The following is a 17,502-nucleotide window of genomic DNA, read 5'->3' as shown; positions in this document are numbered from 1 at the left end:
CAAAACCTACAGGCGGTCGGCATTACAGAGGGAGCTGAAGGAGGCAACATGACCAAATTCATCGCAGATTTTTTCCCCACTGTGCTCGGAGCTGAACACTTCAGATCCCCGGTGGTTATAGACCGGGCTTACCGCACACTTGCCCCGCGGCTGACCAGCGGTGAGAGACCCCGGGCCATTGTCGCCCGCCTTCACTATCACACAGACAGACAGAAGATACTGGATCTGGGCAACGCTAAAGGGCGACTGACATACAAAGGAGACCAGGTGTACATCTTCCCAGACATGAGCCCGGAGGTCAGCAGACAGCACGCTGCTTTCAACCCAGTGAATAGAAAGCTCCGGGAGGCCAACGTCACATACAGCTTGTTCTACCCAGCCAGGCTCGCTATCAGTTTGGACGGGATTAGACACTCCTTTGACTCCCCGAAAGCTGCTGAGGATTTCTACAACCAGAAGATCTCCAAAGTTGACTGATCCCCGTAATCGCAAGTAATAGTAGGGGTCTGAGTTTGATATCCTTTATGTTAAAATTTTTGGTATCAATAACTATTGTGAATGACTCAGGATTTATATGGAAATACTCAAAGTAACTGGTTTTGTATTTGATTCATTGATCATTTTTCTTTCCCTTCATCCCTCTCTCTTCTAAACACTGTCCATCACTGTGTGTCCGCATTCTGCTTAAGCTGCGGATGTATACATTCTTGACCCTATATAATTAAACAAGGCGGACAACTAATGACACAAATTATAAGGACATTTGAAAGATAAATATGAGTCACTTCACGGTACATTTTTTTGTACTGTTGTTATTTGCATGTCTTTGGTGTTATGCACAACAAAAACTAGATTTTGGAGGTGTAAAAACAGAAACATAGGTAAATGGAATGAAAAGTCTTTTTTTTTTCTCTTTTCTTTTCTCTCCCTCTTTGAGGTGTGTCAAATGGCAAGGTGCCTTTGGACTTTAATAAGCTATTGTTTCCCCCACCACTTGTTTGGGAAGGGTCGGGGTGGGTTGGGTAGATGTAAAGTTTGGAAGTTTAGATGATGTGAGATGGTTAGAAGTTACACGTACATGTCTTGTGGTTTTTTGTCTGTTTGCTTTTGTTCTTTTTTGTTTCTCTCTTTCCTCAGTATGGATGCAGGATCATCTATGTTGCCATCATATTTTTTCCCCAGATAAAAGCACTGATAAGAACCCAAAGAGATCCTTCATGAATGATGAGGAAGGTGTGGTGAAGCTTGAACTGCAAAGGGTTGAATGGAGCTGTGAAACGTGGTAATGTACTAGCACATCGGCAGAGTTTAGGAGCTGGTATTGCCTTCTTACAAGAAACACATCTCAAAAACCACGCACATAAACATTTACATAGGAACTGGGTGGGACATGTGTTTCACTCAAGCTTTAATTCCAAATCACGTGGGACTGCTATTATAATTAACAAAAATATTCCCCTAACTACATCAGATATAATGTCTGGCTCAAATGGCAGATACGTAATAGTTACTGGGAAAACGTATAACACATCAATAATTCTAGCGAACGTTTATGCCCCCAACTTTGATGTTTATGATGACGAGAGGTTTATAAGCTCAGTACTAGCTTCCTTACCCAATCTTCACGCCCACACACTGATTCTAAATGGTGATTTTAACTTTGTAATGGATCCAGTGCTCGATAGATCATCGAACAAACAACATGCTTTGTCTAAGTCAGCAAAACTATTTAAACATTTTTTAAAGTCAGTTAATGTAATCGATGCATGGAGATATATGAACCAGGGCCAACGGAAATATACATTTTTCTCTCAGCCACAAAAATCCTTCTCCAGGATTGACTATTTTTTTGTAGACTCAAAACTGCTTACACTAGTAAAATATATATATTATGAAGCCATTGTTTTATCAGATCATGCCCCACTAAGATTGCTAAACATTCCCTGTAGATATTCAGCTAAAACGTGGCGTATGGCTAACGGTTTACTAGCTAATGAAACCCATGTATCGTTTATCAGATTGCTTTATATATGCAAACATACGAGACTCCAGATATCTCTAAAAGTATTTTATGGGAGGCCCTAAAAGCATTTGTTCGAGGACAGATTATTTCCTACTCAGCTCAATTGATCAAAACAAAAAATGAGAGAAGAAGGAATATAACAGGACAACTTGTTGATTTGGATAAATGGTATGCCGTTTCTCCCACTCCTGACCTGCTTGCTAAGAGGACAAGTCTGGAAACCGAGTTCAATCTCCTATCCACAGCTGAGACAACCAAATTAATAAATTGTTCCAGGCATAGATATTATGAACATGGGGAGAAGATAGGAAGGCAATGGCTCATAAGATAAGAATATCTGAGGCCTCTAGACATATAACTGAAAATCGCACTGGTTCTGGAAATAAAACAAAAGCCCAATCAGAAATAAATCTAGAATTCAAACAATTTTATTCTAAACTATATACAAGAGAAACAGCAGTTAATTCTGGAACTATACAAAGAGTTTTTGATAACTTGGAGATCCCTTCCATTTGTCAGGAGGATAGGAATTTGTTGGAGGAGCCTATAACTCTAGAGGAGGTTACCTCAGCAATACGCAGCTTACAAAGTTTGAAAGCATCAGGCCCAGATGGGTATTCACCTGAATTTTGTCACCTAAAGACTTTTGTCACGGAGGTTGCAGCTCTTCTCTTGAAAGTTTTTAATGAATCATCTGAGACAGGGCTTCTTCCAACAACATTCTATCAGGCAACAATTTCTCTAATACACACAAAAAAGGGAAAGACCCACTGGAAGCAGCATCTTACAGACCAGTGAGTCTGTTGAACATAGACACCAAAATCCTACCTAAAATATTGGCAATTAGACTAGAAAAGGTACTCCCAACAATAATTCATGAAGATCAAACAGGTTTTTATTAAAAACAGGCAACTGACCCATAAAATCTGCAGACTATTCAATATTATAAACACATCTAACTCCAACTCACTCTGAAATATTATTATCACTGGACGCAGAGAAGGCCTTTGACAGGGTCGGGTGGGGTTATCTCTTCTTGGCCCTGTCAAGGTTTGGTTTTGGTTCAAAGTATATTTCATGAATCAAGCTCTTTTATGCATCTCCAATGGCTTCAGTACAGACAAATAAGATTAAATTGGAGTACTTCAGGTTAACACGTTCCACTAGGCAGGGTTGTCCCCTATCGTCGCTCCTTTTTGCACTGGCAATAGAACCTCTTGCAGTCTCTTTGCGAGCTTCAAAAGAATATAGTGGGATCCATCGAGGAGACCACAAGGTCTCATTGTTCGCCGATGATTTATTAATATACATCCCGGACCCTTCTAAATCAGTCCCTGCAATAATCTCAATTTTGAACAAATTTGGACAACTATCGGGATATAAAGTAAATATTAGCAACAAAAAAAGCCTCCGCTATGGTTAAGCACAGAAAACAACTATTGTTACCCTTCTTCTCTCCCAGCCATGCTGCTCTCAGCTCTGCCCACTGTAGACCATGGCTCACTAAATAATCTAATTGTCTCCCACTCACTCAAGATTTGGTCCCAAATTCGAACATTTTATGGTTGGTAGCCTTGTTCACTTCAAAGCCCTCTTATCGAAACACCTTGAAGCACCTTCATTTACGAAAACATTATTTAAGGAGTGGTTTGAAAAAGGAATTCATACCTTCCTGGATATATTCATAGATCAAGTTTTCCAACATTTGAACAGGTGCAGGAAAAATATAATATTCCAAGGTGACAGTTTTATAAATATTTGCAGATAAGGGGCTTTGTTATTAAGAATAATCCATCATAGAGATAGGTAGATATATGGATGGATGAATGGAGGGTGAAGAATTAAAAATCATGTGTTAGTGTGTGTATTGGTAATGTGTGAATAATTAATAATCATGTGTTAGTGTGTGTATTAGTAATGATTAATAAGAGTGTGATAATCAATGATTGAAGAATTAATAATCATATGTTAGCGAGTTTATTAGTAATGATTAATAAGAATGTGATAAGTGTGATTATTAGGTATGATCATATAAAAGTGGGATAGTGATTTTTAGTCCAAGCTCAAACTTTTCTGTTTCCAAAAGCACACAAACTTTTGACTCAATCTTTTTCTGCTTTCTCCAAAAGCACAGGAACAGTCAGTCGGTCAAGGTCACAAAGACAATGAACTAGCCATGTTGGAAATATGCACCTGGCAAAGTTAGTTGAGATTAGGAAAATTGCTGTACGTGTTGTGCTTTCTTCACAGATAAAGAAGAAGACTCCTGCTATACAGAGGCTACTCCTACGCGCAGGGAGGAAGATGGCTGGAGGACTGCTACTTCTGAAATACACATATGCACGCACAAGCAGACACATAACCACGCCTTTGTAACAAGTTTATATGCTGGAGCAGATAGAATAGATATCAGAACTTCTTGCCTCTGATCACGGGTACTGTGTGTTCACAGTTACTCTAGATAGAGAATAGAACATTTCTCCAGACGTCTGTATCATTCCGTTGTTCTCCTGCTAATAAATGCCTGCTGGCGCACTAAACTACCAACGACTCTGCTGACTCCAGAAAGCCTCCTGTAGAATTTGAATTACGCAAAATACATACTCTGTGAGGTCCTTCTGAGAAATTCTGAAAGTATTGTGTGTAAAATTCCTACAAGGGATAGACGGGTAGAAAAATAGATGGATGGAGGGATATATATGTGGATGGATGAAGGGTAGATAGATCGATAGATAGATAGATAGAGGTAGATATATGGATGGAGGAATAGATAGGTAGATATATGGATGGAGGGATAGATAGGTAGATATATGGAGGGAGGGATAGATAGGTAGATATATGGATGATTGATAGATATGTGGATGGATTGATAGATATGTGGATGGATTGATGGAGAGATAGATATATGGATGGATTGATGGAGGGATAGATATGTGGATGGATTGATGGAGGGATAGATATGTGGATAGATTGATAAATAGATGGCTTAAGGTCGTCGCGGCCTTTTGCTGCATGTCTCCTCTTCTCTCTCTCTCCCCATTTACTGAATGTCCTATATAATAAAGGCTTGAAAAACTGCCAAAAATGAATCTTTAAAAAAAAACAAATTGCATTATAACTACGCAACTAACCTATCTTTTATCGTGTAGTGTAAAGAAAAGATAATTATTTGAAAAAGAAAGACTGGCACACATTTTTCTTCAAACCCAGAAACGATTGCCGGCCACAGCCCGTTTGGGAGAGGTGGGCTTTTGTAAAGCACGTTTGCACAAGTACGAGTACGAGCGTGCGCACGTGTACAGGCACAAGCACAAGGCCTACGACGGTTCTGACGTCATTGTATGTGCGCCTGTTCGGAAATTTATTTCGTGCCGTTCGGTTCAACTCAAGTTGTCACCTTGCATCGTCGACTAAACGGGGTTGTGCCGCATCACAATGGGCCTGATATATCAAACTTGCGTGAAAACACACATATCGGCATCCTGACATCCGAGATGGAGCAAAATAAAGCAGAGCTTTTTGGCAGTCTTAAGAGTGGAATAAAAGGGGCCCATAAAAACGCTGTATAAGAATAACGGAGGAAGTCAAACCGAGGCAGCGCTCAACTGAGACCCGTGTGCGCACTGTTGGACAGGTGTGCCGTATTCAGCACCCCTGCCGTGAAATGCACCCCCTCGCATTATAGGTGATAGTCTGGATCAGAAGGCTGTTGTTTCCACCTATAGGAGTAGTTTATTTACTACTCTACCGCACAACACCGGCGCTACCGGCGGGTTACTAGGTATTCCGTAAGAGAATACCTTTGTCATCTAGAAGAACCATACCAAGATGTTAATCATCTGATACCTTGTTTGATTTAATGCAATTTATCGAGGGTAGCCACGAACCGAGGAGATGACTTTGGCTCTGCAGTGCGTCTTGCTGCAGCCGCGCGCCAATACATTCATTCATTCAATGTCGGGTCGCGGGGGGCTGGAGCCGAGCTGTTTTGATATTTAAAAAAATCGTGTGTTCCCCCCGGCCACCTGGCCACCACGTTTAAATGTCTTTATCAGCAGGTTATGTACCACAGTCTTTTAAAGTAGCTGTAATTAAACCTCTTCTTAAAAAGCCCAGTCTTGATCCTGAGGTACTAGCCAACTATAGGCCTATATATAACCTTCCTCTTCTCTCTAATATCCTCGAGAAATTAGTCGCCAATCAGCTGTGTGACTTTTTACATAATAATATTTTGAGTTATTTGAGGACTTCCAGTTAGGATTTAGAGCGAATCATAGCACTGAGACAGCACTGGTAAAAATTAAAACAGCTTCAGACAAAGGACTTGTCTCTGTACTTGTTTAACTAGATCTTAGTGTGGCCTTCGACACTATTGACCATCGCATCCTGCTACACAGACTGGACCATCTAATTGGCATTAAAGGAACCGCATTAAGCTGGTTTAAGTCTTATTTATCAGATCAATCGAGTTTGTACATGTTAACGACAAATCCTCCATGCACACTAAAGTTGGTCACGAAGCTCCACAGGGTTCTGTCCTTGGACCGATTCTATTCACCTTATATATGCTTCCCTTAGGAAATATTATAAAGGAAGCACTCCATACATTTATACTCCATATACAGACAGGGATATTTTAATACTCAGCAAAAATGCAACAAGTGCTTTCATTGGTGGGTCATATGATCAATCACCATTGGTTTAACTCATTCTGTGATAGAAAGTTACTTAAAAGGCAATTAAATAGATGAAAATCTTATGGAGTACAACTTTAACTCTAAACTTTGATGGTATTGGGGTGTGTTAGTGCCCATGGCATCATGGATAACTTGCAAATCTGTGAAGGCACCATTATAGGGAAAGGTACATACAGGTTTTGGAGCAACATATTCTGCCATCCAAGCAACGTATTTTTCAGGGACATCCCTGCTTATTGCAGCAAGACAATGCAGAGTCACATTCTGCACGTGTTACAACAGCGTGGCTTTGTAAAGAGTGTGGGTACTAGACTGGCCTGCCTGCAGTCCAGACCTGTCTCCTATTGAAAATGTGTGGCGCTTTATGAATCGCAGAATATGAAGTTGAACATCAAGCAAGAATGGGAAGGAATTGCACCAACAAAGCTTCAACAATTAGTGTCCTCAGTTCCCGTTAAGACAACTAAAATCTTTGTTAAGGTTAGAGGAAAATGAACATGATAAATCATAAACATGCTTCCAGTCTGACATAATATTGCCATACTGTAAATCAGCCCATCTGTCCCATGCTGCCCACTTGTCTCCACTTCTCACACGCACACTTTGTGTCATTCATGGTATCAAGGTATGGCACACACAGCACCTCTTACTTACTTTGGCTATGATGACCTCTTTGCGCAATATTTTCATGGCATAATGTACTCCAGTTGACGTCTCTTTGACCAGAATCACTTTCCCAAACGTCCCTTTCCCAAGCAGCTTCAGGTACTCAAAGTCACTCATTGTCTGTAATGTACAAAAGATTGAGGTGTGACAATTCATTAGAATTAGGATTTTTCCAAATTTTGAAAGAATAAAAAACAAGTGTCAAAAAAAACTTCTAGGCAAGTCAAATGTATTTATATAGCACATTTCCTAGCAAAACAAAGTGCTTTACAGGTTACACAGATAGAATCACAAGAATCTAATGATAATAACAAGCAAGCAACAAAACATTTAACAATTAAAGAAAGCAGAAGAAAAGCATGAAATAAGTCAATAAAATAAAATAATCAAATTCACACAAAATTAAAACAGAAAATAATGTAAAAGCAATGGTAAAAAGGTGAAAAATTTGAAAATCGTCAGAATCATCTCAAGTCTAAATTTTTCTGGCGATAGGCTTCTCATTTGAGCAGCATTGAAGCTAAAAGCAGCTTCACCAAAGAGGTCTGCCGGTTCGCACTGGGTCAGGGAATCTTGTAAACTGTAAATGGAAAAGCAAAATCCTTTTTTAAGTTGATTCTATGACATAATGGTAGCCAATGATCAAATTATCTAAGAACTGGAGTTGTATGTTGAGCTGACTGATTTCTTGTTGTAGGTATGAGTCCTATTCAAGAAAGCTGCAACTAGCAATACCACAGGCCGAGTTTGCGACTCATTCCAAACAGGCATGTTTTGTACTAGTCCAATTATAAAGCATAGAATCTTTGTGCCTGTCTTTCCATCTGCAACTGCTTATGGCAGAATTTTGTGTCTGTGTAAATTATAGTGCCATCTAGACCTTGGGCCTGTTCCGTAAAGGACACTAAGAAAAGTGGGGCTTAAAATGAACCGAACAAATCAGTTTGGGCTAAATTAGTTCCATAAAGGTCAATTCAAGCTGACACAATCAGACTATTATGAGACAGGTTCAAGTATTCAAGATCACTGCGTGTGCACGATGTTCTGAAGCAGCTAGACATTGAACACATCAAATGGATACACCATGACAAACAGTAGTGGTAGAGAGAGCGGCGATGTTCAAAACCACAAAGCTGCACTTATGAGCCTTTAATATTACAAATATATTAAAGAATTCATACATCTTATATGGATTTTAAGCAGCGATGGCTGAAGGGGCAGCTACAACCTTTGAGAAACATTCCAATGGGTTGCCATAGTCGAGGAAATCTAATATCACTAACAAGCAACAATGTAACTTGTAACTCTAGGACATTCACCTTCCTGTCCTTTAGCCACTGTGTTGTTTTTATGGAGGTGTGTTTTGGGTCGTATTCAGGCTGGAAGGTGAACCACCTGCCCATTTTCAAGTGTCTTACAGAGGGCTGCAGGTTTTCCTAAAGAATTTGGGTGTACTTGGGAGCAACCATTTTCCCTTCAATCCTGACCAACTGCCCAGTCCCTGCTGAAGAGAAACCCACAACATAGTTCTGCCACCACCATGCTTCACTGTAGGGATGTGTGTTTTGGGTGTTGTGCTGTGTGTGGTTTCTACCGAACATAGAGCTTGGAGTTCAGCCCAAAAAGTTAAATTTTGGTCTCATCTGACCATATAACCTTTTGCCACATGGCATCAGAATCTTCAGTATGGTTTTTGGCATACTGTAAACAAGACTGTGTGACATTTTTTTCAGAAGAGGCTTCTCTCTTGCCACCCTGTCATACATGTAGAACTTGCGAAATTGCTGCATGCTTTAACAGCTCTAAAATATGCTTTTGGCTTTGCCACCCGGAAGAACGTATGTTATTGTTGTGACGTCATGGTGAATTGTCGTATTACATAACTTGCCCATCAAGTATGAGGATTATTATCCAATATGAGTATTACATAACTTGCCCTTCCAGTATCCAGTATGAGTATGCCCATCCAGTCTACATGTGCTTTGTGGATCTGGAGAAAGCATAGGACGGGGTCCCTCGGGAGATACTGTGGGAGGTGCTGCGGGAGTATGGGGGGAGGGGGTCACTTCTGAGGGCCATCCAATGTCTTACACCCAAAGCGAGAGCTGTGTCCGGATCCTTGGCAGTAAGTCGGATTCGTTACCGGTGCGGGTTGGCCTCCGCCAGGAGTGCGCTTTGTCACCAATCCTGTTCGTGATTTTCATGGACAGGATATTGAGACGTAGTCATGGTGGGGAGGGGTTGCAGTTGGCGGGCTGAGGATCTCGTCTCTGCTTTTGCAGATGATTTGGTCCTCATGGCATCGTCGGTCAGTGACTTTCAGCACTCACTGGATCGGTTCGCAGCCGAGTGTGAAACTGCTGGGATGAGGATCAGCACCTCTAAATCTGAGGCCATGGCTCTTAGCAGGAATCAGAATCAGAATCAGAATCAGGTTTATTGCTAAGTATGTTGGACATACAGAGAATTTGACTGCGGCTTATGCTTTGCTCACAGTTTCCAAACATTTAACAGGACAAACCTAAACAATAACAATAACATTTACATAACAATAACAGAACAACACAGAACAATAATTTAAGATAAAAAATAGAGGTAATATTAAAAATAGGTTAACAAGTAAATATGAGAAATTTAAAATAGAAAGATAAAATAAGTGTGTAAAGTAAAGTGACCAGGCTGTTATAAATATCTTTGTTATATTATTTACAATGATATACATAAGGTGCATTTGTCTTTGGCATGTGTGTGTGATGTGTCGGGTGGGGTCAATTGTTCAGCAGTGTGACGGCCTGGGGGTAGAAACTGTTTTTATGTCTGGCTGTTTTTGTGTACAGAGTTCTGTAACGCCTGCCAGAGGGGAGAAGTTCAAAGAGGTGATGTGCAGGGTGTGAAGGGTCTGCAGAGATGTGAACTGCCCTTTTCCTGACTCTGGATGAGTGCAGGTCCTGGATAGTGGGCAGTTTGACACCAATGATTCTCTCTGCAGTCCTGATTGTCCGTGTCAGTCTGTTCTTGTCCTGTTTGGTGGCCGATCCAAACCAAACAATGATGGAGGTGCAGAGAACAGACTGAACTATTGCCGTGTAGAACTGGATCAGCAGTTCTTGGGGCAGGTTGAACTTCCTCAGCTGACGCAGGAAGTACATCCTCTGCTGGGCCTTTTTGATTATGGATCCACGTTGTGGCTCCACTTCAGATCCTGGGAGAGGATGGATCCCAGGAACCTGAAGGTTTCCACAGCAGACACAGTGTTGTTGAGGATGGTGATGGGGGGCAGTGTGGGGGGGCGGCTCCTGAAGTCCACTGTCATCTCCACAGTTTTGAGCGTGTTTAGCTCCAGATGGTTCTGACCGCACCAGAGGGCCAGCTGTCCCACCTCCCGTCTGTAAGCAGACTCGTCACCGTCCCGGATGAGACCGATGACGGTTGTGTCGTCTGCGAACTTCAGGAGTTTGACAGATGGGTCACTCGAGGTGCAGTCATTTGTATAAAGGGAGAAGAGCAGTGGAGAGAGCACACACCCCTGGGGAGCGCCTGTGCTGATGGTCCGGGTGCTGGATGTGATCCGCCCCAGCCTCACCTGCTGTCTCCTGTCAGTCAAAAAGTTAGTAATCCACTGACAGGTGGAGGCTGGGACGGTGAGCTGGGAGAGTTTGTAGTGGAGGATGTCCGGGATGATTGTGTTGAAAGCCGAGCTAAAGTCTACAAACAGGATCCTTGCATAAGCCCCCGGGGTGTCAAGGTGTTGCAGGATGTGGTGCAGTCCCATGTTGACTGCATCATCCGCTGACCTGTTTGCCCGATATGCAAACTGCAGGGGGTCCAGCAGGGGTCCTGTGATGTCCTTCAAGTGGCTCAACACCAGTCTCTCAAAGGACTTCATGACCACAGATGTCAGGGCCACAGGCCTGTAGTCATTTAGTCCTGTGATTGCTGGTTTCAGCAATCACAGGACTAAATGACTACACCGGTGGATAGCTTACTCCAGGTAGGGAATGAGTCCCTTACCCCATGTTCACGAGTGAGTGGACGATGGAGCGTGAGTTTGGCTGGAGAATCGAAGCAGCGGGGGCGGTGTTGCAGTCGCTCTACCGCACCGTTGTAACGAAAAGAGAGCTGAGCCGGAAGGCAAAGCTCTCGATCTACCAGTCAATCTTCGTTCCTACCCTCACCTTTAGTCATGAAAGCTAGATCATGACCGAAAGAACGAGGTTGCGGGTACAAGCGGCCGAAATGGGTTTTCTCAGGTGGGTGGCTGGAGTCTCCCTTAGAGATAGGTTGAGAAGTTTAGCCATCCGTGAGGAACTCGGAGTAGAGCCGCTGCTCCTTTGCGTTGAAAGGAGCCAGTTGAGGTGTTCGGGCATCTAGTAAGGATGCTCCCTGGGCGCCTCCCTAGGGAGATGTTCCAGGCACGTCCAGCTGGGAGGAAGCCTCGGGGAAGACCCAGGACCAGGTGGAGAGATTATATCTCCACACTGGCCTGGGAACGCCTCGGAATCCCCCAGTTAGAGCTGGTTTATGTGGCCCGGGAAAGGGAAGTTTGGGGTCCCCTGCTAAAGCTGCTGCCCCCGCGACCCGACCCCGGATAACCTCCATGGCTTTTTTGTTAATAAAATTTAAAGCCTTTTTAGTTCATTTTAGAGCATCGGTTGTATTCATACAGTCTTGTGAATCAAATCAAACTTGAGCTCACGATCTTCTTTTCCCCCAACAACTGAACCTCTCACCACTTTGGAGCGGTTCTTGGACATCGACACCTCCATCTCCTCCAGGCTGCTTTCACAGGGTAAGCCGAACATATCCATTGGTTCCTCCTCCTCCTGTGCCCGCATCTTCAGACTATTTGCCACCGACTGGATTGCCCGCATCCACTCCTCTCTGAGAGGCAAAATCCCAAATACAGACAGGCATTACATTGAAGAAATACACCCAGTTACACAGATACCACTGAATGCCATTTGCGGAATTACTTCAAACCTTTTCACCATGGTTCGACACTAGCTTTTGAGAAAAATGGCAGCTGATATAATTTTTACCCTCTTCTTACCTCTCCTCATTGCTGTCCACGTGAAAGGTGCGTTCAATGAAAGTGGTCCACTGTAGGCAACGAATAACAAACGTGTTGGCCCGAGGTCTTTCAGTCTTCATTAACTGACACTCTGAAAAACACAGTTAAGATTCATGTTTATGTTTGCTGCTGCGGATGTTAACAAAGGGGATAAAGAACTGTACGGAACTCAAAACAGCAAACGAGCTTGGAAAAGTAGAAACCATTGTTATCTGGAAAAAAGCAATTGTTCAGAGTTATGTTGTGGATTATTTTTAGCTTTTTGGGGTGAAAATCCATAAGAGTGGGGGGAGAGTTTGGCCGATCACAGGTTCACGGCTTCAGCTAATCCAAGGAAAAAATATTTGAGAAGAGACTTTATTGTTATCGATCTAGAGTGCAGTAGCACATAGCGGGATGAAAATGTATAAAAATGTGTTCCAGTTAATTGTGCAGGCAGCAGATATTTGCTGTGAAAACAGTGGGGGGAGCTGGCCTGCTGCTGGTGTCTCTGTTCGGAAGGATGCATTAACGCTACACTGAAACAAGGACCAGAGGCCGAAGCCATGGAACCACCTGCTGCTGCCATAGGGACGAGGAGATACCGGAGGCCATGTGAGAGGAAACGTACATAGAGAAGCCACTATTTATGGTAGCTTAAATGCTCATCCCGGCTGCGCAGCTTATCAATGAGAGCGTCTTCAAGATTGTGTAGGAGCGAGTTCCTTACATTAACGTGAAATTCTGCCGTAAAATCATCGTAGGGTATTTTTCGGCAAATACACTCATGAAATAAGCCATCAAGACAATCTTTTCATGTAACAACTATTTACAGAGATATCCCGGAGGGTCACCAACAGTCGCTAACAGCTGGATGTGGCTAACAGTGACTAGCTCGGGGCAGTACAGTGAAGGCATTAAAATGTCTTTTTTAACCACTAATACTGCTCAAAATAAAACCAAACCTCTGCAGTAGCATGAGAAGAGTCCCTACACAGAAAACAAAGCACCAATAGGCTCCTTCCTTTTGGATTGACTTTGGTAATCCACTTGAATGGACTTTACTACGAGAGGAGCTGGTACCAGGGCCCATAGGTAAGTCTTTCAAAACCCTCTTTTAATAAACTCTGGGTTCAGTAACTATGTTGTTGGTGCTTCCTTTTCTGTGTAGGGACTCTTCTCATGCTGCTGCAGAGGTTTGGTGTTATTTTGAGCGGTAGTTTTAGTGGGTAAAAAAGACGTTGTAATGCCTTTACCTTAAAACCCCGAGCTCATCAGTGTTAGCTGCATTCGGAAAAATATAAGCATCACATTAATGGATATTGTAAAACACTTATGTGACATAGGAGTGCATATATTGTCTTTATTTGATCAATGTAAATAGTAGTCATAGGCCTCAAAGTGCACAGCTGATCAAAACAAGTAGTAATAGGCCAACTCAAAGCAACCTTATCAAAATAAAATCCTTGTTAAATGAACAAACCTGTTTACACTCAATTATTGGACTAAAGTACAGGTTTAAGGCTCCTGTGCTTTACTTGAGTGCGGAGCATTGTGGCTGTCTCAATAGGCTGTGATAGATACGAGAGAGGACAGCTGCCATGAATTACTTTTTCACATAGGCTTCTATTCAAAGGGCAAGTAAATATTCCACGGGCCGGATCCAGCCCAGAGGCCGCTAATTGAATCGCCCTGCTGTAGAGCCTTGAAACAGTCTGTCATCTCAAAGAGCTTTACAGGACCAAAAGTTTGCAAAGAAAACAGGATAGTAGTCCTCATAGAAGAGCCACTATATAACTACATTGGGATGAACTGAAATTAATGATTACTCTACAGGTTTTTGTGTGAAGCCTGTGCTACTGTGGTGGGAGGAGCTCAGGAAAGAGATGGGAGAGGAAAAGGTGCAGCAAGAGTTCTCACTCTGCTTTAACTTCTGTCATTTTTTTTTTTATATTCTGCCTCCTGCAGCCTTAACGTCTGGAGGACTGACCCGCTACTGAGAAGTTGTTGAGTGGTGGTGAAATCTGGTCAGTTAGATCAGGCTTCTCCTTGTAGCCAATGAAGGAACCGTCACTCTTCAGGATGAAATACCTGGGTCTCCATGTTTTGATATATTCACCTGGGTCAGAAAAAAAGATTCAATTCTGAGTGCATTCAATCACTGGCAATTTAAGATGAGCCTTTAGCTCAATCTGGTTGACATCCAGAGTTAATAATTCTAGATGATGATTAAATTAAGTCAGAGGGTTTTTCATTTACGACACTTTCTTTCACTGTGAATTATCAGCATGATAATACCTTACTGATCCTTATGAACCTTACCTCTTTTCATAAGCCAGCCCTCTCTGACTACATTAACTTCATTCATGGTGAGAGATGTGTCCTGAGGGTCAGGAACAGGAGGTTGTGGAGTGGAACAGTAGATTTCTGTTTTGGCTCGTTCAAGTCTCAGACAGAGTTCAAATCTGAACAGCACCTGCTGAATGAAACAAGCAATGCAAAGAAAATAGGGCCATCTTCAAATACTTAAAGAGACAGCTTGTAACCGAACAATAGAGTAGTTTAGACAGTGAAACATCCTTAAAAATGAAACACAAAACCAATTTGATAACTGATGTAAAACACTAAATCACTGTAATGACCGGTCTAATTTCACCAAGTGGCTGGAAATGAAGCATTAAACCTAAAACACAAGCTCAGCTATGCTCTGTAGCCTTTACAGCGCTCAGTTTAACATGATGTAATTAAGTACTTTTCAAGGCTTTTATCCCTGCACACGCCCCCTGCTGAGTGAAGTCTGTGGGTCAAGCTATAAGATATAATGATGTAAAAACAGTATAACAGCACTTTAAAAAATATATCATTATTTCAAAGTTGGTCTATGTAATGTCAAAAATATAGTGGGAAATGTGTATTCCTAAAAACTAGTGTGGTTTTGATCAGTATTTGTTCTGAAAGGATTAGTTAGTGTCATGCTGTGAATGTATACTCTTAAAGGTTGAATATGGAGAATGAGCAGAACACCGCCATCTAGTGTCTCAAGATCGTAGGATCAACAACAACAAAATAATCCAGCAGTTTTGTCTTTTTACGTATGTTTTATGTCTTTTTATGTATGTTTAGTCTTTTACTTATGTTTTATGTCTTTTTTACTTATGGTTTGTATTTTTACGTATGTTTTATCTTTTTACTTATGTATTGTCTTTTTACTTATGTTTTATGTCTTTTTACTCATGTCTTATGTCTTTTTACTCATGTTATATGTCTTTTTACTCATGTTATATGTCTTTTTACTCATGTTAAAGGTCTTTTACTTATATTATTTTTAATTGTTTTATGTCTTAGTTATGTTATTTTGACTTATGTTTAATGTCTTTTAATACATTGTTGTGTTTTATTTGTAATTTTTGTGCCTCATTTGAGCTGTTATGACTTTTATTTATGATGTCTTATTTATATATATATATATATATATATATACTTTGGTCAACATTGGTTGTTTTAAAGTGCTTAACATATGAAGTTGGATTGGATTATTATTATTATGTTTATTATAATTATATAACTAACGTCTAACTTTTGTCTAATGGACAATCTAATGTTATAACTTAAGTGCGTTAACGTTAAAAGATAAAGATATGTCAGCAAATCTAGTCAAATATTCGCTTTCACAAATCAAACCACTGCATTAATCTCATTTATACCTAATCGCGTTTTTATTCAATGTTAACATAATATATGGTACAGCTAATTTAGCTGTTAGCTACATGCATACAGTGATGCGTTCACTTTCAAAAAATTGTTTACTTGAGATGACGTTGGCAAATGTCACGTTAAATCAAACGTTAGGTAATAATCGAACAAACACTTATCAATAGTTTAAGTGCACATGAAATGCCGGCACAACAATAAATAACGTTAATTCGTGAATTTCAAATAACCTACATGTCATCTGAGTTATAGCTAGAAGTAGGCTAAAGTTACGTACACTTTACAATTTACCTGAAAACTTAGTAATGTTATCATGTAGTAAGTCAACGACAGCTAAAATACACACTTATACTTTCAATACGCTACTTGTACTGTAATGCTTCTCACGAATACTTGGCCTACCATCAAGAGGAATGAGCCTGTCTGTTTATTATTCATAAACAACTGTCTTACAGGTCAACGTTACTAATGTAAAGTTAAAGTTAGCCTTACTAATAGCGAGGTAACGTTAGACAAATCATTATTCGTATTCGTTATGGGTTAGAGGCTCCTCAATTTATCATGTAATCCAATACACTTGACATTTAATGATATCACAATAACATTTAACCCACATTTCACGGACTTTATCCCACGTTGCTCTCGTTTCAGTGCAGTTTTGACAGGCTAGATCCGGAGCAGGCCATCCACCCAGGAAACACTGGGGACTTCTTCTGCTTCTCTCTTATTGGCGCCTCACAAACTAACTTTGAGGTGCATACCGCCACCTACTGTATCGGAGTGTGTAGAATCATGGCTTTCATTTATCTGAACGGGGGTGCAGATCCGATGTCATAATTCATACCATGTCACCATAAATCAAAAATTCGTAGAGGCTCGCCATACCATCAAAAAGTATTGCACATGGAATCAGTTACTGTGCTTACCTTTCTTGTTTATTTGTCCTAAAGAGCCAACAGCGGTTTAGGACAACTATGTGGCGGTGGCAATACCAGTTGAACTGCGAGTGGCAGATCTAGAGAATCAATACAACACCGCCAACGCCACCTTAGGACTTGCACCTAAAGAGTATACTCCTTTAACTTTAATTTCTCTGAGGGTTTCTCAAATACCACCCATACACAGGTCCCTACACAAATGAATACAGGTACGATGTAAAATAATTAAACAACCTTTATTAGTCACAATAAAACAATTTAATTTATCAAGTTATATCTAAAACACGTATATCTTTATTTAATTTAATCTCTATTAAAGGGGGGAAAACCATACAAAAAAGTATAAATGTGGCAGGTCCTCCACTATAGCTGCTGCAGTAACCCCTCCCACCCCACTGACGTCTCGCAATCGGTTTG

General features: G+C 41.1%; 1 protein-coding gene across 3 annotated transcripts in view; it reads right to left on the bottom strand.

Annotated features, from left to right (window-relative positions):
- The window catches only part of LOC310956614 (RAC-beta serine/threonine-protein kinase-like), a 58,856-nt gene extending 42,010 nt beyond the window's left edge, over positions 1 to 16,846 (bottom strand). For 2 of the 3 annotated variants that reach the window (XR_014593486.1, XM_083926907.1), the window contains exons 1-6: positions 16,762 to 16,846; positions 14,759 to 14,915; positions 14,427 to 14,555; positions 12,437 to 12,548; positions 12,117 to 12,267; positions 7,375 to 7,506 (exon numbers count right to left, since the gene is read on the bottom strand). Coding sequence is in view for 2 of the 3 variants with exons in the window: in XM_083926907.1 (XP_083783033.1) it covers positions 7,375 to 7,506; positions 12,117 to 12,267; positions 12,437 to 12,548; positions 14,427 to 14,555; positions 14,759 to 14,804 (570 nt within the window). In the remaining variant the exon portion in view is untranslated. The remainder of the gene's footprint in view (positions 1 to 7,374; positions 7,507 to 12,116; positions 12,268 to 12,436; positions 12,549 to 14,426; positions 14,556 to 14,758; positions 14,916 to 16,761) is intronic. The other variant, XM_083926908.1, reaches the window with a different exon arrangement.
- Between the last annotated feature and the right edge of the window lie 656 nt (positions 16,847 to 17,502).

Source organism: Echiichthys vipera, assembly GCF_963691815.1.
Source record: "Echiichthys vipera genome assembly, chromosome: 14".
Classification (NCBI taxonomy): Eukaryota; Metazoa; Chordata; class Actinopteri; order Perciformes; family Trachinidae; genus Echiichthys; species Echiichthys vipera.
This window is presented reverse-complemented; position numbering and strand designations above follow the sequence as displayed.